This window comes from Poromitra crassiceps (genome assembly GCF_964638095.1).
Source record: "Poromitra crassiceps genome assembly, chromosome: 30".
In the NCBI taxonomy this organism is placed as follows: Eukaryota; Metazoa; Chordata; class Actinopteri; order Beryciformes; family Melamphaidae; genus Poromitra; species Poromitra crassiceps.
In genome coordinates this window covers 16695204-16719398 of record NC_139652.1, presented here as the reverse complement: position 1 = coordinate 16719398, position 24195 = coordinate 16695204, and the positions used below count along the sequence as shown (strand labels likewise).

Here is a 24195-nt window from a genome sequence, read left to right as displayed (position 1 = left end):
ATAATTTTCACTCACAGTTCATAAACGTAAACACACACACAGACTGAATAAAGAAACTGAAAAGATTCACACACACATACCTTTGTGCTGAACTGCAATGTGGACGTGATTTCTAACATGATTTTGTACCGCATGTAAATGGGTAAACACCATTTTACAGTAGGCACAGTGGTACTTGTCGCAGCACACTGTGCATCTCCCAATAGAGAGAAGGGGATCCTGTCCTCGCTTTAATATTGTCTGATGCATCTGTGCAGGTTAAACACACACAAACACAACAACACAACCACAACACACCATTTAAACATCTGACTGAGAGAAAAAAATACATTGTAAAAAGAAAATGACGATTGAGATATGATTGGCGTCAGATAGGGAAATACATAAAAACTACATTAGCTAGCAGGAATGCAAAACTCATGGAGAGTGGAAAAATGTGACAGATACCGCAGGGCAGCGTACAGGACTACCGGTCCGGGGTACTCAAAATCTCACTTAAATTCACTTAAGTGCCCTATGTTGGGATCAAAAGGTGACTGTCACCGAAAAGGTTAGTTGCATCCTGAGCTAGCTACTGTAGCATCACAACTGAGCTAGCAAGTAGCAACAATGAGGTAAGCGCATCCAGACACTGTAGGCTACTGGACATTTAATGAGTTATGAATGGTGTTTATCAATAATGAATGCATGTTGATATAGGGAGATATGTCTATGAACAGATTTTACACACGTCTCAAAGTTCAGTTCAGTTTAGGTACTTTTTACTTACTGCCATTCTGACGAATACTTTGCTCTCTGGCGACTGGTCTGGTGCATCCATTGGTCTGTAATGTGGTCTTGCTCTTCGTCTCTAATTTTAATGATGGATCGCAACCAATGTGTATAGGTGCATAGCGCCACCTACTGTACCGGAGTGTAATATCAGGGTTTATCTTATTTTTCTTCTTCTGTTTGAATTTTCGGCGGTTGGCATCCAAAATGTTGCATTACCGCCAACTACTGGATTCAAACTGAACTGAACTGAATTGAACTAAAATAAAATCCCACCCAATTCCCATTCTACTACGACTCCTTATTACAGTGTTGGGCAAGTTACTTTCAAAATGTAGGCTAACTACATATTAGTAGTTACTTTCATTCCAAAATTGTAAATGTTACCCACACACAATTTGATTAGGAAATTATTGTATCTTTGTTTAAATATGTAGCCTACTTGGATAAAAAAAAAAAAAAAAAAGTAACTTGATTTGTAACTTGTGTTACTTAACAAAGTAACTGGTATAATATTACTGAAATTATATTGGTAATAAGTTATATTACTGAGTTACTGTTAAAATTAATATATTACATGTAATGTTACTTTTGTAATTAGTTACCAACACTAAACGCTAAAAAGTATAATCTTACGATCTAATCCTGTATTTTTAAGAAAACTAAAGAGGGAATTGCAGCATTCCCTCCTTCCTTTTCTCACTCATCCCTAAAATCCATTCCAAGTTCCATCCCGTCCTAACTCATATTTCATCATGTAGATGTTCCTCTCTGAATCATACTTACACCTCATGACGTGCTCAACATTTTCAGGAACATTACAAACATCACATTTATCTGATAAGAACGTTGCCATTAAATCAAGAATAAAGTGGATGGCGACCAACTTCCTAATGTAAAAAAACAGCTAGAAAAAAAGCCTCCATGTCTAGCAAGTCTCCAGAAGCCCCAAGATGCCAATTTGACTTGAAAATGTTATTTACATCGTTTCTAGCTGAAATCTTCACTGTAGCTGTAGGAAGCAGGAAGAAAAACATAAAATAAACCACTTCGCATAGAGATCCATGGGGTTTGCCCTGCGATTGATTGTTTTGATGTATAGATTTCATATTTCAATTCCAAGTGGCCATTTTCTTGGCACCTGAAAGAATACACACAAGGACAAGTATTATAAACAACTTTAATTAACAAACAGTAGAAATATATTGCCAGCAGCAAAACAAACTGACAACATTTTGCATTGCCTTTCAAAAACACACTGGATAAACTCATAAATGCACTGTCAAGTTAAAAATCAAGGCTATTTTTCTTCTGGCTCCTGAAAGGTTTTCACCTGACTGACAAACTGGAGGTGGCTGCAGCACCAGTTCAATCAAATTCTTATACATTGAATGATCCTCATTAAAGTTGACCAATACTGGCATGAATGATGGCACAGTGTAAAGGCACTTGTGTTTCATCTGAGTGAACGAGTTTGTAAAACTTTGGTTTAGAACAAGCTCTACATCAGTGCAACCATATCCCACCACATGTATTGTAGTAAATAAGATCACACAACATATAAAGAACCAAAAACAAACAGAGAAAGGGAGAAACCGCCATATTTATAGCACAGTTCATTCATTTGTAAACAGCATTATAGGTTGTATGCTCATTTTTTCAAGGTCCAAGTTTGGCTTGAGTGTAAATACAAATATAAAATAAATAATTCTATGTATATATATAAAACAAAAAGATAAATCCATCACCATTTTTCCACTGCTTACAACAGCAGTTAACATAAATCACCCTTTTTTTGGTTGCATATTTTTTAAGATTTCCGTCATCTATATCAGTGACATGGAAAAACATGAATGTCCTTTGCAGAGAGGAGCATTTTATTATCACCTCAGCTCCTGCATTCTGTGACATTCATTTGGGTTCTAGCTTCATCACAGGCAAACGTCATCAGGTCACTATTTTAAATAGGAAGTCATAAATGTTCCCTTGCACACGCACACTCACTAAAGGCACAAAGCTGAAGTCCCAGGTCACCCTGGAGGAACAATCACACAAACACAAACTCTCTCTCTCTCTTCACTGATGGCGTCAGCGGGGGCCCGAGCAGAACGTCCCCGCTCACAATCGTTATAACTTATAGCCGTTCTTCCTATTGGCTCTTCAGGCTCCATGAACCAATCGCTAGCCATGCTTCCTAATCGTTCTTCAGGCCGGCTCCGTTGTTTTTCTGCTCCCGGAGTTTCCTCCGCTGCAGGTATCCGGTGCGCTGCAGACGGTTCATCCTGGCACCAAAGAAGATGACCAGGCTGATGGGCACCAGCTTGGTGGTCAACCAACCCTGGGAAACAGATGCATGGGTTAGTAGTAGTAGCAATATGGCAGCGGTGGCCTAAAGGTTAGAGAAGCCAGCTTGGAGGTCGCCGGTTCAATCTTAGGCCAATAAATCTGTGGGGGAAGAAACACCTAACAGAGAACAAATTGATACAAATGTTTTTTTTCAATGGATTCTGGCACTATTGGGCATGTTAAAAGGTATACTATGCAACTATTTAATCAAAAAAACAAAATATACATGCATACAAAAGTTTTCCCTATTTTCATTATTGACTGGCATAATGGGTTAGTTTAGAAACTTAGAATGCAACTAGTTAGTTTAAAGCTGCATTCAGCGATGTTTTTGTGTTAAAATAAGTGTTAAATGGCTCTATATTCCGACAGCAATCACTGAAATAGAGTGTTTGGTCAGTAAGGCCTTGGCCACACTGATCCGTCAGAAAATGGACAGAATTATTGAACGGACAGATGTCTGTCCGATGCATGAGAACTGAGTCTACGTCAAACCCCTCCCCCAAAGCGCCGGGGCTGCTCCGCGGCCGGCGAGCCTGCCTGCGCAGCCTGCGTGCAGCTCCTTGGAAATGTGACTCGATGCAAATGACATGAACAGCGCGAGTATAATATAATGTAGATCATGTGCAGATAACTGGAGAGAAGTATATGCACTACATTCTAGGGATGGGCATTTTAAGCAATTTAAATACTCGAGTACTCTCCTTCTATTATGAACGAGTGCTCGAGCACTCGCGCAGGGGGGGGGGGGGGTCTGTGTGATTACTATGGTAATGACTGAGCAGGAGTAATCTGCTGTGTGGGGGGCTGTTCACACATTACGTTTGCATTTTTGCATGGAAAAAGCGCTACCTGGAGCATTTTTTGTCAGGAGAGGAACTGACTGATATTGGGTGACGCTAAGCTAACATCTAGCCTACCTCAGACAGTAGCCTATCTCCGATGGTTGGATGGATGGCATTAGCGCTTTGGAGCAGACACGTTGTGAAACAAGCGAAGGCATTTCCATGTCCATTGTCCAGCAATGTCAGGTTATTGTCCAGTATCATCCATTTTACTTTATGATCACTGTTACATTAACGTAAATCCACAGATTACAGTCCGGTGTTCTGCCAAAAAGTGGAAACTGACCAGTGTGATTAACGTTACAGCTGCAGCTGAATAGTGATCACCATGAAGCGATTGTCTCCCAAAAAGTGATTCTTTCTCCACATTTCTTGTGACTAACAAACGTTATGGGAAACGACAGTGTAGTCAGTAAACTAGTGCAATATGTTTTGAATGAGTTTTATCGGGCGTGCGCTATGAAGAAGCGTGCGTCTCATTCGGGAGAATATTCCCAGCCACCATTTTCGGTATGAGCTGGAAAACTTCCGGTTAAAACTTTCAAAATAATGTTACTTAAACAAAAGTAAATAGCTTATTGATGCACGTTGGAGGAGAAAAAGTATTTCAACGAATGAAGCAGCAAACCTTGTATCAAAATACTCGTTGTGATGTTATATGGCGTGAAACTGTGGCTGTAACGCATTACTCAAAATAAATAAGGTTACGTTACAATAAGCGTTTTATTTTGAAAGCAACAAAGCGGATGACGTACTTGTACATTCTGGCTGACTTGACGCCCGTGCAGTTCAGGCTGCCAGATCCACATGACGATGCGTGCGTAGAGATCTTAGACCATTTTTAAAGGGGTGGGGAGTGGGGCGAGTACCCGAACAGCAGAAACGTTACTCGAGTATTGACGTTACGAACGAGTGCTCGAGTACCCGAGTACTCGCGCCCATCCCTACTACATTCTCCCCTTGGACTAACTTCTAGTCACTGAAATCCTAGTGAAATCACACAATTTTACTCATTTTGCTGGGGAATCCCTTATAGCCTCGTTCACCGCCTCGGCCATCTTCTTTGAAAAGTTGAAACAAATCTCGGAACGCCTCCTCTCGAGACCTCGACTCTGATTGGCTAAACGGACAGTGACTATCCGACCATCCGATACGTCCGTCCAGAAAAAGTTAATTCCTCTTCAACTTTCTGTCCATCAAAACGTATGCAAATTTTCTGGATACGTACGCTTCTGAGTGCTCCACAGACAGTCGGACAGTTGTCATTGAAAATGAATGGAAGTGAACAGAGAAATGAACGCACACGGACAGACACCACGGATCAATGTGGCCAAGGCCTAAGTTGAAACCCCCAACCCCCCGCTGTCCTCTATCTCTCTCCTGTAGTCCGGCATTGGATTCGGGGTGAAAAAAGACAGTCCTTTATAGGCATCGCCATCCGATCTTCCGTTTCCCAGAAAATGTCAACTTTTCTCTGATTGGATAAAAATTGGCGGCCATCTCAAACTATCCAATCAGAGAAAAGTTTACATTTTCTGGGAAACGGAAGGTCATATTTTGATGCCCATAAAAGTCTATATGTATTTTTTCACCCTGAATCCAACGCCACCATCCGTGAGTCTCTATGAGCATGCAGGACTACAGGAGAGAGATAGAGGACAGCGGGGGGTTGGGGGTTTCAAGTCACTGACCAAACACTATAGAGCCATTTAACACTTATTTTAAGACAAAAAACATAGCTGAATGCAGCCTTAAGGTAACTGATTGGTAACTTAATAAATTAGCCTAAACGGATGTGTTTTTTCCTGTACCACACCGCTTCATGTTCATATAATTACACACACACATATTTCAATCATTGAAGGGGTTTCCAGTCCTTACCATGACAGCATGGGGGAAGTAGCCGTTGGTCTGGCTCTGCAGACCCACAGTGGCCAGCTCAGCTGCCACATAACGCTCCGGGGTGGGCTTATCTAGGGTGGGCTTCCTAATGCGGGTCATCTTGGTGGCCACGAAGAAGGGCAGCACACTCTGCAGGAAGAGGGGGGGATAAACGGATAAACGCTTAGGGGCACGCATAAAACCTGCAGTGTGTACTCAACTGACTTCCAGCTTTATCGCATGGCCATCAAGTAACAACCGTCAAATAAAAGCTATATAAGTATTTAAATCCCTTTGGGGCACTTCATGTAAGTATAATGCGTCTCCTTTTATGGCCTGACAAGATTAAACTCAACTAAAATCTATTTTAAAATGTATTTTTCTCTTGGTTTGTGACAGCTGAGCGCAGCAGGTGGAAATGTACTGAAGGTTTGCTGAGGTGAAACTGTGGTACACAGTCAAGCCACAAGATGGCACATGACTATAACCTACACTGGGAGCCACAAACAGAACAAAGGCCTTGTGTGGAATAACATATTTGGAAAAATGCTTCTGCTGAGAAAAGGCTAGAAACTGATAGTGATCTGAACACAGATCAGTATCTAGGGGAAAAGTCAAGCTTACTCTCTTTGGCAGTTGGATTTATTGTGAGGAACTCAAGATTTTCACCCAACCAGTTGTACGTGGTGGATAGCTGTATGCTTGTTCACATCCTTCATTTATGTTTTAGTGAGTTCTCCTCTAAAAATTGTAATCTTCCCATACAGGTTGGAAGGACAGGAGGTCATCCCTCCAGACAGACTCACCTGGACGATGATACCCTGACGCCTGTACTCCTCATGAAGCCCACGAGAGAAGAAGTCCACAAAGGCCTGCGCACAAACAATACAGTTAATACATGTGCACATGTATACATGACATAATACGTGTCTGTTGTTATAATAAAGTTCATACATGTATACATAATACATGCGTCTGTTGTCACCCCAGCCCAAAATCTAACCAAACAGGTAGGGTTGGCTTCATGAAACATTAAGCAGGTGCAGCTTACCAAGCAGCACAGAATAGAACAAATATTGAAAGATTGAAGATACATCATGCCAGATGATAGAGTTCTTATGGACTAGAAAGAATTCTTGCAATATTGACATTTATTTTTCTCCCCAGATTTTCTCCCCAATTGTATTTGGCCAATTCTTCCGGTCGTTGCTCCACCCCCTCTGCTGATCTGAGGAGAGTGGTAGACTAGCGCCATGCTTCCTCAGATACATGTGCAGTCGCCAGCTGCTTCTTTTCAGCTGACAGCGAGGCGTTTCACCGGCAGGATGTAGCACGTGGGAGGATCACGCAATTCGAGAGGCACTAGTGCAGCGACCAGGACTCATACTCCAGCGGCTTCCCACCCACAGACACGGTCTGTAGGAATGTCTGACCATGACCCGAAGTACCGCTACAGGGAATCGAACCCGAGTCTCTGCAGTGGTAGGCGGGTGCTTTTATTGCGATGTTGACAGTTGACACATGGCTGCGGTGATTTGCAATGTACAGATGGGTGCACACAAATGCATACCTTTGATGCAGAGTAGATTGTGAGCAGAGGGACAGGGTACATGCCACTGGCAGAGGAGATGTTGAGGACAATCCCTTTTGACCTGAAAACACAAGACGGACAGAATTAGGAGAAGAACTCGGAGAAGAGGGCATTCCTACCGCACTCGCTTGGACGTCAAATTCAAAGATTTTGATTACATTCAAGGTGTTGTTACAACTTGTTAGTGAAATTTAAACTGCCAAGCTTTGGGACACAATAATTAGACGTGTGGTTTAATTGTGATCTTCACCACACCAAGCCAAGCAATCCCAGTGAAGTGCTGATGCTCAGACTGAGACATCTTCAATCACTTTTAAGTCCCGACCAAATTTTTCTCAAATCCACAAACTTTCAAGAATTTCAAGGCCCACGAAACCTGTGTATACCCATTCACTACACTGACAAATACACACAGAGTAATGCCCCCCCCCCCCCAACACACACACACACACACACACACACACAAACCTGTGTATACCCATTCACTACACTGACAAATACACACAGAGTAATGCACCCCCCCCCCAACACACACACACACACACACACACACACACACACACACACACACACACACACACACACACACACACACACAAACCTGTGTATACACATTCACTACACTGACAAATACACACAGAGTTATGCCCCCCCCCCCCCCAACACACACACACACACACACACACACACACACAAACCTGTGTATACACATTCACTACACTGACAAATACACACAGAGTAATGCCCCCCCCCCCAACACACACAAACACACACACAAACCTGTGTATACACATTCACTACACTGACAAATACACACAGAGTAATGCCCCCCCCCCCCCCCCCTAACACACACACACACACACACACACCCACACAGTGTGAAACCTGTGTATACACATTCACTACACTGACAAATACACACAGAGTAATGCCCCCCCCCCCTAACACACACACACACACAGTGTGAAACCTGTGTATACACATTCACTACACTGACAAATACACACAGAGTAATGCCCCCCCCCCCCTAACACACACACACACACACACACACACACACACACACACAGTGTGAAACCTGTGTATACACATTCACTACACTGACAAATACACACAGAGTAATGCCCCCCCCCCCCTAACACACACACACACACACACCCACACAGTGTGATAGTGGTGCTGGCCGTGTGCGTTGCCATGGCAGCCTGTTGCTGCAGTGATGTAGTGGAGCGACGCTCCAGCCTCACACGGCACCAAATGTGCCTGCGCTGCTATTGGCCAGCGAGAGTCACATGGGAACAGTGCAGCCAATCGGGAGGGCAGAGCACTTTGTGTGAATTGAAAGCTTGTCAGCATTGCGAACAAAGGAGGAGAGGGAGAGAGGGATGCAGTGATGAAAAGGCTTGAGGTTTTCTTTCTTATTTTTTTTACCCCCAAAATAAGAGCCACCTTGACAAAGTGTAACCTCCCAGATAATGTTCTTTACAAAGTGTAACCTCCCAGATAATGTCCTGTACAAGGTGTAACCTCCAAGATAATGTTCTTTACAATGTGTAACCTCCCAGATAATGTTCTTTACAAAGTGTAACCTCCAAGATAATGTTCTTTACAATGTGTAACCTCCCAGATAATGTCCTTTACAAAGTGTAACCTCCCAGATAATGTCCTTTACAAAGTGTAACCTCCCAGATAATGTTCTTTACAAAGTGTAACCTCCCAGATAATGTTCTTTACAAAGTGTAACCTCCAAGATAATGTTCTTTACAAAGTGTAACCTCCCAGATAATGTTCTTTACAATGTGTAACCTCCCAGATAATGTCCTTTACAAAGTGTAACATCCCAGATAAGAGTCACCTTTACAAAGTGTAACCTCCCAGATAATGTTCTTTACTAAGTGTAACATCCCAGATAAGAGTCACCTTTACAAAGTGTAACCTCCCAGATAATGTCCTTTACAAAGTGTAACATCCCAGATAAGAGTCACCTTTACAAAGTGTAACCTCCCAGATAATGTCCTTTACTAAGTGTAACATCCCATATAAGAGTCACCTTTACAAAGTGTAACCTCCCAGATAATGTTCTTTACTAAGTGTAACATCCCATATAAGAGTCACCTTTACAAAGTGTAACCTCCCAGATAATGTTCTTTACTAAGTGTAACATCCCAGATAAGAGTCACCTTTACAAAGTGTAACCTCCCAGATAATGGTCTTTACTAAGTGTAACATCCCAGATAAGAGTCACCTTTACAAAGTGTAACCTTCCAGATAATGTTCTTTACAAAGTGTAACCTTCCAGATAATGGTCTTGGATAAGCAAAGGCTCTCAGTTTTCATTTTGGTATCCCTCAAACCGCTGTGCCATAATCTCTCATTCACAACACCAATATTTGCCTGTAGTCATTTAACTCACCTATCAACCATTCTGGGCAGCACCAGGCGGGTCATCTGGAGGAGAAACAACAGAACTTCAGTTAACATGCAACAACTGTCACACGGAAGGTGACACAAGTCTACAGACTACACTGTCATGAAAGACAGAGGGCGCTGGATGCACGGGGTGAGAAGAGACTGTGACATTTTTTTTAAAGAGACTGAAAGTAGGAGAGAGAGAGAAAGAGAGAGAGATGTGTGGGTGGCGAATACAGACAGCGTTGGTGTAGTCCACCGTTGCTTTGGGAACAACTGAGAGATTGCAGGTAGCATGGCAGAAACAGCAGAAGAGGAGGAGCAGGTAGCATGGCAGAAGAAGAGAAGGAGGAGCAGGTAGCATGGCAGAAACAGCAGAAGAGGAGGAGCAGGTAGCATGGCAGAAACAGCAGAAGAGGAGGAGCAGGTAGCATGGCAGAAACAGCAGAAGAGGAGGAGGAGGAGGAGCAGGTAGCATGGCAAAAACAGCAGAAGAGGAGGAGGAGGAGCAGGTAGCATGGCAGAAACAGCAGAAGGAGGAGGAGGAGGAGCAGGTAGCATGGCAGAAACAGCAGAAGAGGAGGAGGAGGAGGAGCAGGTAGCATGGCAGAAACAGCAGAAGAGGAGGAGGAGGAGGAGGAGCAGGTAGCATGGCAGAAACAGCAGAAGAGGAGGAGAAGGAGGAGCAGGTAGCATGGCAGAAACAGCAGAAGAGGAGGAGGAGGAGGAGGAGCAGGTAGCATGGCAGAAACAGCAGAAGGAGGAGGAGGAGGAGGAGCAGGTAGCATGGCAGAAACAGCAGAAGAGGAGGAGGAGGAGGAGGAGGAGGAGCAGGTAGCATGGCAGAAACAGCAGAAGAGGAGGAGAAGGAGGAGCAGGTAGCATGGCAGAAACAGCAGAAGAGGAGGAGGAGGAGGAGGAGCAGGTAGCATGGCAGAAACAGCAGAAGGAGGAGGAGGAGGAGGAGCAGGTAGCATGGCAGAAACAGCAGAAGAGGAGGAGGAGGAGCAGGTAGCATGGCAGAAACAGCAGAAGAGGAGGAGGAGGAGCAGGTAGCATGGCAGAAACAGCAGAAGGAGGAGGAGGAGGAGGAGCAGGTAGCATGGCAGAAACAGCAGAAGAGGAGGAGGAGGAGCAGGTAGCATGGCAGAAACAGCAGAAGAGGAGGAGGAGGAGCAGGTAGCATGGCAGAAACAGCAGAAGGAGGAGGAGGAGCAGGTAGCATGGCAGAAACAGCAGAAGGGGGAGGAGGAGCAGGTAGCATGGCAGAAACAGCAGAAGGAGGAGGAGGAGGAGGAGCAGGTAGCATGGCAGAAACAGCAGAAGAGGAGGAGGAGGAGCAGGTAGCATGGCAGAAACAGCAGAAGAGGAGGAGGAGGATGGGAACAAAAACATTCTATATACGCACATACTGTACATATTTCCTCCTGTACGAATATTGATTAGAAGAAGAGTGCAGAGTTGTTCAGCGTGACAAACATACCTGAGCTACTGAGGTCATGTTGACGTTGATCATATTTGTGATGAACTGAAACGTATAGAAAGTAAGTAAGAGAAACATTCACATGGACCATGCATAAGATTCTGTGGTCATGGATACTTAGCAGTTCTAACAGCCAAGATATTCAAGCAAACTGTTGTTTGGGTTGCTAGAATTGCAATAAAGACTACTAACTGTAGAGCATTGAACAGAGAAAAGCACCCATTTAAATGGTAAACTCATCATTTTTCCAAAGCCATTTTTTTCCCTCTGAGACAGAATTTCCATGTGTGGATAAAACAGCAAACAGGAAAAACAAACTCACATTGTCCAGATCAGGAATATTGAGATAGTACTCTGGCCAGGGGTAAGAACATCCAACATTGTTCACTGTTGAAGACAAAGAAAAAGCACTGTTTTAAGATTACCTGATGCTGGGGGGTCAAAGTGGGTGATGTTTCTTCTACCACTAGGTGGCAGCAAAAGCCAGCAAGATAGAAACAGGCATTTATGACACGGTATGACGAGGGAAGCACATCTTGGTATCATAAAAAAAGGACAAAGAGTTCCTGAAATGTTCAACTAAAAAAGTACAGTGTGCTGTGGACTCTCCACCAGAAGAACACTTCAGCTCAGATTCTAGGGTTAGGCCTACTGACATTTTACACAAGATAGTTTTAACTTCTCCGTGAAGAACACACAGCAGACACGTTTTTAAAGCCAGTCGGTCCAGTCTGGATAATATCAGCCTCGGAGGCAAACTTCCAGAAAGAATGTCAGCCTGAAGAAGAGGAAAAATGCATTCCTTTCAACTTCCAACTTTATTGTCCCTGAGGGGGAATTTGCCTTGCAGCCAGGTAAAACACAGAACACAGAGACGTACGTTTCACTTCAGTTCTTGAGCGCAAACTCAAAACGAACTCAGCTCAAAGCATCAGCCTCCAGATCAACACAAACAAAACTGGCCAATGGACAGTCACTAACAGCTGAAGCATAGACCTGTTCATGGAGGGAATATTCACACCATCTCACATTCCTACTTTCTTTCCTTGTACAGACAGAGTAGTTGTAGGGACAGAGTAGTTTGTACAGACAGAGTAGTTTGTACAGACAGAGTAGTTTGTAGAGACAGAGTAGTTGTAGGGACAGAGTAGTTTGTACAGACAGAGTAGTTTGTAGAGACAGAGTAGTTTGTACAGACAGAGTAGTTTGTAGAGACAGAGTAGTTTGTACAGACAGAGTAGTTTGTAGAGACAGAGTAGTTTGTACAGACAGAGTAGTTTGTAGAGACAGAGTAGTTGTAGGGACAGAGTAGTTTGTACAGACAGTAGTTGTAGAGACAGAGTAGTTTGTACAGACAGTAGTTGTAGAGACAGAGTAGTTTGTACAGAGTAGTTTGTACAGACAGAGTAGTTTGTACAGAGTAGTTGTAGGGACAGAGTAGTTTGTACAGACAGTAGTTGTAGAGACAGAGTAGTTTGTACAGACAGTAGTTGTAGAGACAGAGTAGTTTGTACAGAGTAGTTTGTAGGGACAGAGTTGCCTGTACAGAGCAGTTTGTACAGACAACTCTGTCCCTACAAACTACTCTGTACAAACTACTCTGTCTGCACAAACTACTTTGTCTCTACAAACTACTCTGTCCCTACAACTACTCTGTCTGTACAAACTACTCTGTCCCTACAACTACTCTGTCTGTACAAACTACTCTGTCTCTACAACTACTCTGTCTGTACAAACTACTCTGTCCGTAGAAGCATTTTGTACGCTACAGTAATAGGAATTTAGTTTAAGTCCTATAACACTCATAACTTGCATCACATGTCACTGCCCATTTACATAGCAGGACATTTGTGTCGCTATGTTCTGTGCAAGTTGTTGATATACGTTTCACTGCCTCAATGCCACTAAGACAGATTCACGTACGTTTATTACACATGAGACAAAAAGTGAAAATATGTCACAAGTGCAAACTGTGCCTGCGAGTTGTCACTGAACTGGGTAGAGAGCTACTTCCTGACTACAAGTTCCATAGGTTGGCATGTCCCATATGCTGTCCTGCCATTGGGAGGCGTAAGCCACAGGAAAGCGACTCTTACCAAGAACGCCGACCTCCAGCCCGGCCAGCCCCGCCTCAATCTTGGGGTAGATGTCCGCCCGGCCAAAGTCCGCTGCAATGGTCTTGGTCTCGATGTTATACTGCGCCTCTGTGGAGGGAGGGAGAGAGAGAGAGAGAGAGAGTGCTTTAATGAATACACTAAAATAGTGAATATTCATATATTTTCTCTGTACTAGTACAGAGATTTCTATACAGGGCAGTAAACAAAAAGTGTTATTTTGAATTGTAGAAATTAAAATATACATTGAGACTGTGACAAAAAAATATCAAGGCAAAGGAGGATGTGCGTTGAAGATCAGGCGTGTTAGCGAGCGATCATGCCTGCACGGCACGCAGCCATACCATGCAGTCATACCATGCAGCCATACCATGCAGTCATACCATGCATTCATGTGTCACTGTGCAGAAAAGCTCATCACATGGCCCGACGACAGAGCAGTCCTGTTTCCACACACTGGATACCTCCGAGTGAATGGAGCATGAAACCCACGTTCACTGTCCAACTCATGCTGCAGAGGGCGCTGTGCACCAACAAACAAGCGGAGAAATCTGCCCCCCGCCCCTCTGCTCGCTCGCGTCATGTTCGACGCGCCTGCTGCAATTAGAATTTATTGTCCAAAGACTCGTTTAGCTGATGGGTGGCAGAGCAGAGGGAGTTTATAAGAGGAAAATGTGCCTTAGCTGCGTGTCAGTATGTGTGTAGTATATGCTAGATAAAAGAAAGGGGGGAACCTGAGTGTGTGTGAGTGTGTGTGTGTGGGGGGGGGGGTGGTTATGTGTCGAAACCTCTCTGAAATCTACATCCAAATTCGTGAGGCTATTTTTAGCCCTCACGACCCCAAGAGTCAATTTCAAATAAAAAAAAATATATATAAAAAGGCGATGAGAGAGATAATGACGGCAAAAGAATAAGGAACAAAGTTGCCAGGTCGGTGCGATCAGGAAACATTGAAATGTGGCGGCTGCATAATGAGAGAGGTGCAAAATGTGGACTCTCAAAGCAGGTGGTAGTGAAGGGAATAGCTGGGGGGCTAAGTGGCTTTGCCCGGTCAAACAGCAATAGGAGGGGGGCTAATCGTGAGGGAGGAGTGCCAGGGTTTGGGCACGCCGCACCCCGCTCGCTCGTGACTACCCATCAGCCCCCTCTGTGGACCTGAAGCACGACAGGGGAAATTGCGCTGCGGGAGACGACGTCAGAGACAGACGGGGGGGAGAGAGAGAGGGCATTATTATTTGAACAGGGACTCGCCATTCAGTCTCTGTTCAAAACCTGGAGAGGGGCCAGAAAGGACGTGAAGTCTCATTGATGACTACTTTTTGTCCAGACTTGAAACTTGAATCCCGATCCTTTGTTCATGTACCAGTCCTTTTCCACTAGATACAAGAACAAAAAGATCCACACGTTTGTTTCCTCGTACATGCCAGGTACAGACAGGCAGTAAAGTATACTGGATTGGAGGAAGTGAACCAGGACAGCCAGCATTCACACAGACCCACTGAAGACAACAGGAGACAATGGAGAGTGGAGGAAGGGATTGGGAGGATGAATTTGAATCGGCAAAAACTGAAATGAATGAATGATGTTCTCATTCAAAATGAGATTTCAGTCACAAAATGACTGATGCTCAAAATAGAACAGTATACTTTAACAAAAGGCGAGTAAGTCCTTAGTTTTGTAAACTGTTCAAATTCCTTATGTTGAGGATCTGCCCTCTCATGGTGGCCTGGGAAACCCTGTAGCGGAGGGTGGGAGGCCGCACGTCACTGCCTGCCCATACACACATCCTTATCAGCCCACTCATTGTGCACTCAACCCCAAATAGGTTTCCATGATGGTGCACACACACACACACACACACACACTCATGTGCGTACACACACACACACACACACACTCACCGAGTGACCTGGCCACGTCATCCAGCTTGTCCTGCGAGCGACTGATCAGCATCATGGCAAATCCTCGCCGGGCCAGCTGGAGGGAAACACACACACAAAGTTTAACCCCGGGTCAGCTGGAGAGAAACACACACACAAAGTTTAACCCCGGGCCAGCTGGAGGGAAACACACAAAGTTTAACCCCGGGTCAGCTGGAGAGAAACACACAAAGTTTAACCCCGGGTCAGCTGGAGAGAAACACACACACAAAGTTTAACCCCGGGTCAGCTGGAGAGAAACACACACAAAGTTTAACCCCGGGTCAGCTGGAGAGAAACACACACACAAAGTTTAACCCCAGGTCAGCTGGAGAGAAACACACACACAAAGTTTAACCCCAGGTCAGCTGGAGAGAAACACACACACAAAGTTTAACCCCAGGTCAGCTGGAGGGAAACACACACACAAAGTTTAACCCCGGGTCAGCTGGAGAGAAACACACACACAAAGTTTAACCCCGGGCCAGCTGGAGGGAAACACACACAAAGTTTAACCCCAGGTCAGCTGGAGAGAAACACACACACAAAGTTTAACCCCGGGTCAGCTGGAGGGAAACACACACAAAGTTTAACCCCGGGCCAGATAGAGAGAAACACACAAAGTTTAACCCCCGGCCAGCTGGAGGGAAATGCACACAAAGTTTAACCCCAGGCCAGCTGGAGAGAAACACACAAAGTTTAACTCCGGGTCAGCTGGAGGGAAACACACAAAGTTTTAACCCCAGGCCAGCTGGAGAGAAACACACAAAGTTTAACTCCGGGTCAGCTGGAGAGAAACACACAAAGTTTAACTCCGGGTCAGCTGGAGAGAAACACACAAAGTTTAACTCCGGGCCAGCTGGAGAGAAACACACAAAGTTTAACTCCGGGTCAGCTGGAGGAAAATGCACACAAAGTTTAACCCCGGGTCAGCTGGAGAGAAACACACAAAGTTTAACCCCGGGTCAGCTGGAGGGAAATGCACACAAAGTTTAACCCCCGGCCAGCTGGAGAGAAACACACAAAGTTTAACTCCGGGTCAGCTGGAGAGAAACACACAAAGTTTAACTCCGGGTCAGCTGGAGAGAAACACACAAAGTTTAACTCCGGGTCAGCTGGAGGGAAACGCACACAAAGTTTAACCCCGGGTCAGCTGGAGAGAAACACACAAAGTTTAACCCCGGGTCAGCTGGAGGGAAACGCACACAAAGTTTAACCCCACCGCCTAAAGCTGTGCAAGGCATCACACACACACACTGGTGCCCCTAAATGGCAGCAAGAGGCGACTCTTTGGGGGAAAAGACTTCATTACCCAGAAGTGAAGTCAGTAAACCTGGTGTGACATGGTGTCACAGCACCACTCGTGTTTCCCAACTTGACTTCATACCAAAGGGAGAAGAGAGGCCAAAGCTCTGGATGGAGCTGGTGTTTACGAGACAGTTTGTGTTTCACTCTCCAGTTTTGATTGCTTACTTTTGATTGCTTACTTCCCTGACATCAGAATTGTATTTAGCTAAATTTGCCAAACAAATATACAGTCTCAGTTAGTGCCAACAGGACACTCTTCATGATCTATGGCAATGCACACACACACAAGCGCGCGTGTGCGCACACACACACACACACACACACACACACACACACACACACAATTCCCTTGTCACTTCTATGGGACATGCAATGATTTAATCGCAATGCATGGAAGAAAAGTTGAACTTGGTTGGTTGAGCTTTTGGCGCCATGTGTAAGAGGGCTGTATTTCAGCTTTTTTTTTTTTATCGAAATGACTGTTCCACATTGAAGTAAACATTTAAATAATTAACTCGTTGTTTTGGATTTATTTAGCTTCAAGAGTGCATTTTTGTTCTTGTGTGACCCTCAACACAGGCTTTGAGAATCCCGGGCCACTTACTGATACTTATGCTTAAATTAACCCACTCATATTCTGGTTTATTTCAAGAAAAACATTTCAGCTAGTGGAAATTCTAATTGGCTGGTAACTTTAAAATCTAGCAGCCATATTGGCAGGTGGTCAAAAAAGTTAATTTCAAGCCCTGCAGGGAGAGCAAGTGGTGACATAGGAGTGAGTGAGAAAAGGATCAAATATTGGTGGTTAAGACTGAATAATGACATCACAACTGTTAATTAAAAATGAGTTATTCCTCTAAACCTGGCTTCAAATGCCCCAAATTTTTCGCACTGGCGCCGTTCAGCCCTCTGCAAAATCTGGTAGCGAGGATTTTTTTGTGGCCCTCTCTATCATCAAAGTTGCCCATCCATGGGTTACGGCATGACAATATTTGTTCGGCCCCCGGCAACAATCTGGGTTTCTCATGTGGCCCCCCATGAAAAATAGTGGCCCACCCCTGTATTAGATAGTGGTTAACTTGGCTTTGGGATGTGAGAAATGTTGACAAGCAACTAAACCTGCACGTGGCAGGGTAGCCCCGCCCCCTATCCAACATGTGCTCGTTAGCTCCCTATCCAACATGTGCTCGTTAGCTCGGTATGAACTCTCCTCAGTAAGCCTGTGGTGAAGTGTACGTGGCGCGTGCACGTGTGTGCGAGGTCACCCTTTGTCATGTTCATGGGCCTGTAAGAGCTCTCGCCTACAGTGGCCTATGAGCCGACACCGTGTGTGTAGGAGGAGCCACCGCTTTTCCCTACAGGAAATGACATATAAACAAGGAGTTCCAGGAGCCTCACCTCCTCCGCATAGGACTTCCCGATCCCGTCTGTGGCTCCCGTCACAACTGGAGAGACAAAAAGAAGGAGAAGAGGTCAGAGGTCAGTATAGGTTCTTCTCTCTCGGTTCACTCTCACACCACGCTGGGGTCAAGTCGACCTCTCTTCAACCAGTTCAGCGATGTTGGATTCCCCAGAACTAACAAGAATCTGCAGCACATTTATATTCACTGAGAATTAACTCTGTTAACAGCCAACAGCAGTTCACAATACATTTTGAATGGACAGAAAACTGACCCTATGCCTGCTAAAACGGCCAATAGTCACACTGCGTCAGCAATCATGTCATCGGCCAGTCATGCTAGACAGACTGATTATTTGACAGATGACTGAACTGCTTGACAGAAGTCTGGCACATACTCTATATAATGTACAGTTACTGTTATCTTTGCACCATGTACAGTATGTCTGACTGTCACACACACACACACACACACAGGCAATAGACAAACCCAACAGCGGACACACCTGACAACACTACTGTATTTACCACCGTAAGAAAACATTTAACGTGTTTACAATAAGAAAACATTTAATCTCGACCGCGGTCAATGACAATAGCCTCTCCATCAGTCTAATAACTAACTGTAGCTCCATTCTGCCTGTAGGCTACCAAGGGTATGCTTCAATTTGGACTGGACCTGAGATGCATATAATAATACAAGCCAAGATGGTATAGAAACGAAATAATGATAGCATAGGATAGCATAGCATAGAGAGGAATACGATTAAGCTAGAACAAAGACAATAGATGGGACATATATTGTACAGTATAGATGCAGAGATAAGATGGTATAAAGTAGAACAGAGAACAAGACAGTTACATGACTCACAAAGCCCTAAACACCCACTGAAACCAGATGACGACTGTAAAACAATAACCATTTTACAGAACATGTGCGTTTGTAGTCATATGAAAAAAAAGTAAATGCTGCACACGTAAAAAATATAAAAATCTCATGTCTTTTCTTCTGTAGCTTTAGAGCTGTGATTCTACATCAGTGTCTGTAACTTATAGAGCTGTGATTTTACATCAGTGTCTGTAGCTTAGAGCTGTGATTTTACATCAGTGTCTGGAGCTTATAGATCTGTGATTTTACACCAGCATCTAGCTTAGAGCTGTGATTCTAAATCAGTGTCTGTAGCTTAGATCTGTGATTCTACATCACTGTCTGTAGCTTATAGATCTGTGATTCTACATCACTGTCTGTAGCTTATAGATCTGTGATTCTACATCAGTGTCTGTAGCTTAGATCTGTGATTCTACATCACTGTCTGTAGCTTATAGATCTGTGATTCTACATCACTGTCTGTAGCTTATAGATCTGTGATTCTACATCAGCATCTAGCTTAGATCTGTGATTCTACATCACTGTAGCTTATAGATCTGTGATGCTACATCAGTGTCTGTAGCTTATAGATCTGTGATTCTACATCAGTGTCTGTAGCTTATAGATCTGTGATTCTACATCACTGTCTGTAGCTTATAGATCTGTGATTCTACATCAGTGTCTGTAGCTTATATATCTGTGATTCTACATCAGCGTCTGCCATCTGGAGCTTATAGATCTGTGATTCTCAAACCCTTTTCATATCAAGGACCCCTAATTGATTACATATTGGGGGTATAGAGACAGTCCGCATGTCTGGGAACGCCCAGGCTCTAGGAACGCCCACAATAGACACTGGGTTAGCCTGGGGGCAGGGTCAGGGTGGGGTAAATTCCCCCGTTCTATCCATTCAGCAAAGTTAGAATTTAGCTGATAGCCCAGCCCAGGCAGACACGATCGGGGATTTAACCACCGCAGTAAACGCACATCTGAGCAGACGTCTTGTGTTCTGCTCTAGAACCCCCAAACCTGTAGTTTAGAGCCGCAGCACCGTCTTTTGGTGAGTCAGCCCATGAGATATATGGGCGGTTTTACCCCACTCGCGCACCAGCCGTTTAACATTTTGTGGGCGTTCTCTATGGACCCCTATTTGTCTCTCAGAACCACAACATTTTATTGTGAGATATGATTGTGTCCAGAATAGACTACTTGCACAACTCCACTACTTCCTGAAATGAGTAGGGCATCTTGGTTTCCTGTCCTACACTATTGGATGAACTGATTCATGTCAGGTGTACCTGATCACTGTTGTTGTGACTGCAGCAGTCAGTCACACCTGACATGAATCAGTTCATCCAATAGTGTAGGACAGGAAACCAAGATGCCCTACTCATTTCAGGAAGTAGTGGAGTTGTGCAAGTAGTCTATTGTATGACTATCTGTTGTCGGCAAAGACAGTTAAACTATGATTAAAACAGTCATTCTTCTAACATTGTGTAACATTGTATCTTCTAATCTTATGTAAATTATATAATGGGGGAGTTTAACAATTCGATTTGCTGGGGACCCCCCTGGAACCTCCTCAAGGACCCCTGGTGGTCTTGGACCAACCAGCGCTGGTCCAAGAGGAGCAGAGCAGATGAGTCAAAGCAGAGCAGAGCAGATTTGACAGAGGCAGGCACACAGGCAGAACATGGTAACCAGGCCGCTCCTCGTGTTCAGAGACATCCTCACCTTGTCAGGCCAGCAGGGCTATTTTTAAAGCTTCACTGCTCAGAAAGACTGATGGAGAGGGACAATGGATAGACAGGAAGAGGGAGGGGCCAAAGAAAGAGAAAAAAACATGGGGAGGCAGAGACAACAGACAATACTAACACCAAAGGGGGGGGGTAGAATTTGTGGACACACACACACACACACACACGAATATTATCATCAGCCTGGCTTGATGAAAGATTAATAGAGATAGAGGACATTCTCTGGCAGAGAGCTGGTGAGCAGAAAAAGAGAGAGACAGAGACAAGAGAGAGACAGAGAGAGATGAGAGAGAGAGACAGAGAGAGACAAGAGACAGAGAGAGAGACAGACAAGATGGAGAGACAGACGAGAGAAAGAGAGACAGAGACAAGAGAGAGCCAAGAGACACAGAGAGAGAGAGACAGAGAGAGAGACAGACAAGATAGAGAGACAGATGAGAGAAAGAGAGACAGACAAGATAGAGAGACAGACGAGAGAAAGAGAGACACAGAGAGACAGAGACAAGAGAGAGACGAGAGAGAGAGACAGAGAGAGACAAGAGACAGAGAGAGAGAGAGAGAGAGACAAGATAGAGAGACAGACGAGAGAAAGAGAGACACAGAGAGACAGAGACAAGAGAGAGACAGAGAGAGACGAGAGAGAGAGACAGAGAGACAGACAAGATAGAGAGACAGATGAGAGAAAGAGAGACACAGAGAGACAGAGACAAGAGAGAGACAGAGAGAGACGAGAGACACAGAGAGAGAGAGACAGAGAGAGAGACAGACAAGATAGAGAGACAGACGAGAGAAAGAGAGACACAGAGAGACAGACAAGAGAGAGAGAGAGAGACAGAGAGAGACAAGAGACAGAGAGAGACAAGAGACACAGAGAGAGAGAGAGAGAGAGAGACAGACAAGATAGAGAGACAGACGAAAGAGTCAGAGAGAGAGAGACAAGAGACACAGAGAGAGAGAGAGACAGAGAGACAGACAAGATAGAGAGACAGACGAGAGAAAGAGAGACAGAGAGAGAGACAGAGAGAGAGAGAGAGAGAGAGTGGGGGGTGCAGAGAGGAGGGAGTGATGACGTACATGGAGCGGGGGAAAGAAGGGGGGTTGAGGAGGGATCCTAGGGGCGGCTAAAAATAGAACTGGAGCGAAGCAAACGAACAAGTGAAGGGGGAAGAGACAGAGTGTGTGTGTGTGTGTGTGTGTGTGTGTGTGGGCGGGGGGGGTGGATAAGTGAGAGAGGGGAGTGAGAGAGAGAGTGAGAGAGTAGCACAAAGTCAAAAGTGAACAGAGAGATCAGAATCCCTGGTTATTTTTAAAACGTCCCCCCGTGTTAAGAATGAAACGCTCCGTGGCAGAAAAGCCTCAATGGGCGCGGGCCGTACCAAATCAGGCTCTCACTGCAGATGCAGGTGGGGGCAAAGAGGGACAGGGTGAGGCTACATTCACTGCAAAGTAAAATGGCTGAGGGGGGGGAGGGGGGGGGGGGGGGACAGCCTCGTCATAAAATTCACTTTACTCCAATGATCTATATCTGCTTACAGTCAATTGAACGAGGCGTGTTATACATTTGAATCATGAGCAAGAAAGGTTCATATTTAAACATGATTCAAGCATCAATTCAAGCACACATGCCAAAAATGACACCCAGAATATTGGATATCGCAGCTGTCGGGTGAAACCTTGCATGGTCGAAATAGTCAGAATTTTCCTTTTCAGATTGACCAGCATGGCATTTTGAGTTCATCCAATGGGTTTTGAAACGGTCTCGTCATTTCTCAACCCACAGAGGCACGTAAATCCTCCCGACTGAATATGAAAGTGGAGTCTTCAAAGGACGCATCTTTTAACAGAAACTGAAAAAAAAAGAGGTGTATGACCACACCTTGTAGTCATGGCAAAGTGTGAGGTGTGATGATCCATATGCTCGTCTCACCCCACCCTCCACATAAGCCTAACCCTGGTCTCTGCACGTACAGTACGAGAGGCCTACTGTACCTGCGTTCTGTACGTGCAGTAACGGCATTCTCTGAATTATTGGCAGGCCTACATAATCCTTCGAGGAACACCTGGCACGTCAGGTGCATTGAGTGATTATAGAATGCATTGTTGCACTCAATCCTTTATAGAACGCATTCTTGCACTCAATCCTCTCCGGCTCATCTGCACGTAGATATGCACGTACATATCACCGCGTGAACTTTACCCCGACAAGTGGAGGATGTGTTTAACGTGTGTTAAGTGGAGGATGTGTTTAATGTGTGTTAAGTGGAGGATGTGTTTAATGTGTGTTAAGTGGAGGATGTGTTTAACGTGTGTTAAGTGGAGGATGTGTTTAACGTGTGTTAAGTGGAGGATGTGTTTAACGTGTGTTAAGTGGAGAATGTGTTTAACGTGTGTTAAGTGGAGGATGTGTTTAACGTGTGTTAAGTGGAGGATGTGTTTAACGTGTGTTAAGTGGAGGACGTGTTTAACGTGTGTTAAGTGGAGGACGTGTTTAACGTGTGTTAAGTGGAGGATGTGTTTAACGTGTGTTAAGTGGAGGATGTGTTTAACGTGTGTTAAGTGGAGGATGTGTTTAACGTGTGTTAAGTGGAGGATGTGTTTAACGTGTGTTAAGTGGAGGATGTGTTTAACGTGTGTTAAGTGGAGGACGTGTTTAACGTGTGTTAAGTGGAGAATGTGTTTAACGTGTGTTAAGTGGAGGATGTGTTTAACGTGTGTTAAGTGGAGGATGTGTTTAACGTGTGTTAAGTGGAGGATGTGTTTAACGTGTGTTAAGTGGAGGATGTGTTTAACGTGTGTTAAGTGGAGAATGTGTTTAACGTGTGTTTAAGTGGAGGATGTGTTTAACGTGTGTTAAGTGGAGGATGTGTTTAACGTGTGTTAAGTGGAGGATGTGTTTAAACGTGTGTTAAGTGGAGGATGTGTTTAACGTGTGTTAAGTGGAGGATGTGTTTAACGTGTGTTAAGTGGAGAATGTGTTTAACGTGTGTTAAGTGGAGAATGTGTTTAACGTGTGTTAAGTGGAGGATGTGTTTAACGTGTGTTAAGTGGAGGATGTGTTTAACGTGTGTTAAGTGGAGGATGTGTTTAACGTGTGTTAAGTGGAGAATGTGTTTAACGTGTGTTAAGTGGAGGATGTGTTTAACGTGTGTTAAGTGGAGATGTGTTTAACGTGTGTTAAGTGGAGGATGTGTTTAACGTGTGTTAAGTGGAGAATGTGTTTAACGTGTGTTAAGTGGAGGATGTGTTTAACGTGTGTTAAGTGGAGAATGTGTTTAACGTGTGTTAAGTGGAGGATGTGTTTAACGTGTGTTAAGTGGAGAATGTGTTTAACGTGTGTTAAAGTGGAGGATGTGTTTAACGTGTGTTAAGTGGAGAATGTGTTTAACGTGTGTTAAGTGGAGGATGTGTTTAACGTGTGTTAAGTGGAGAATGTGTTTAACGTGTGTTAAGTGGAGGATGTGTTTAACGTGTGTTAAGTGGAGGATGTGTTTAACGTGTGTTAAG

At 44.4% G+C, this 24195-nt stretch overlaps 1 protein-coding gene across 1 annotated transcript; it reads right to left on the bottom strand.

Annotated features, from left to right (window-relative positions):
* Positions 1-1937: 1937 nt before the first annotated feature.
* hsd17b12a (hydroxysteroid (17-beta) dehydrogenase 12a) lies at positions 1938-22708 on the bottom strand (the record flags this gene model as incomplete). The annotated part of the gene is made up of 11 exons (XM_083663032.1): positions 1938-3109; positions 5844-5993; positions 6650-6715; positions 7414-7495; positions 9848-9882; positions 11327-11371; positions 11649-11713; positions 13423-13530; positions 15342-15417; positions 18066-18112; positions 22681-22708. The coding sequence occupies 11 exons, from the start codon at positions 22706-22708 to the stop codon at positions 2966-2968; spliced, it is 846 nt and encodes a 281-aa protein (XP_083519158.1). The 3' UTR covers positions 1938-2965.
* Between the last annotated feature and the right edge of the window lie 1487 nt (positions 22709-24195).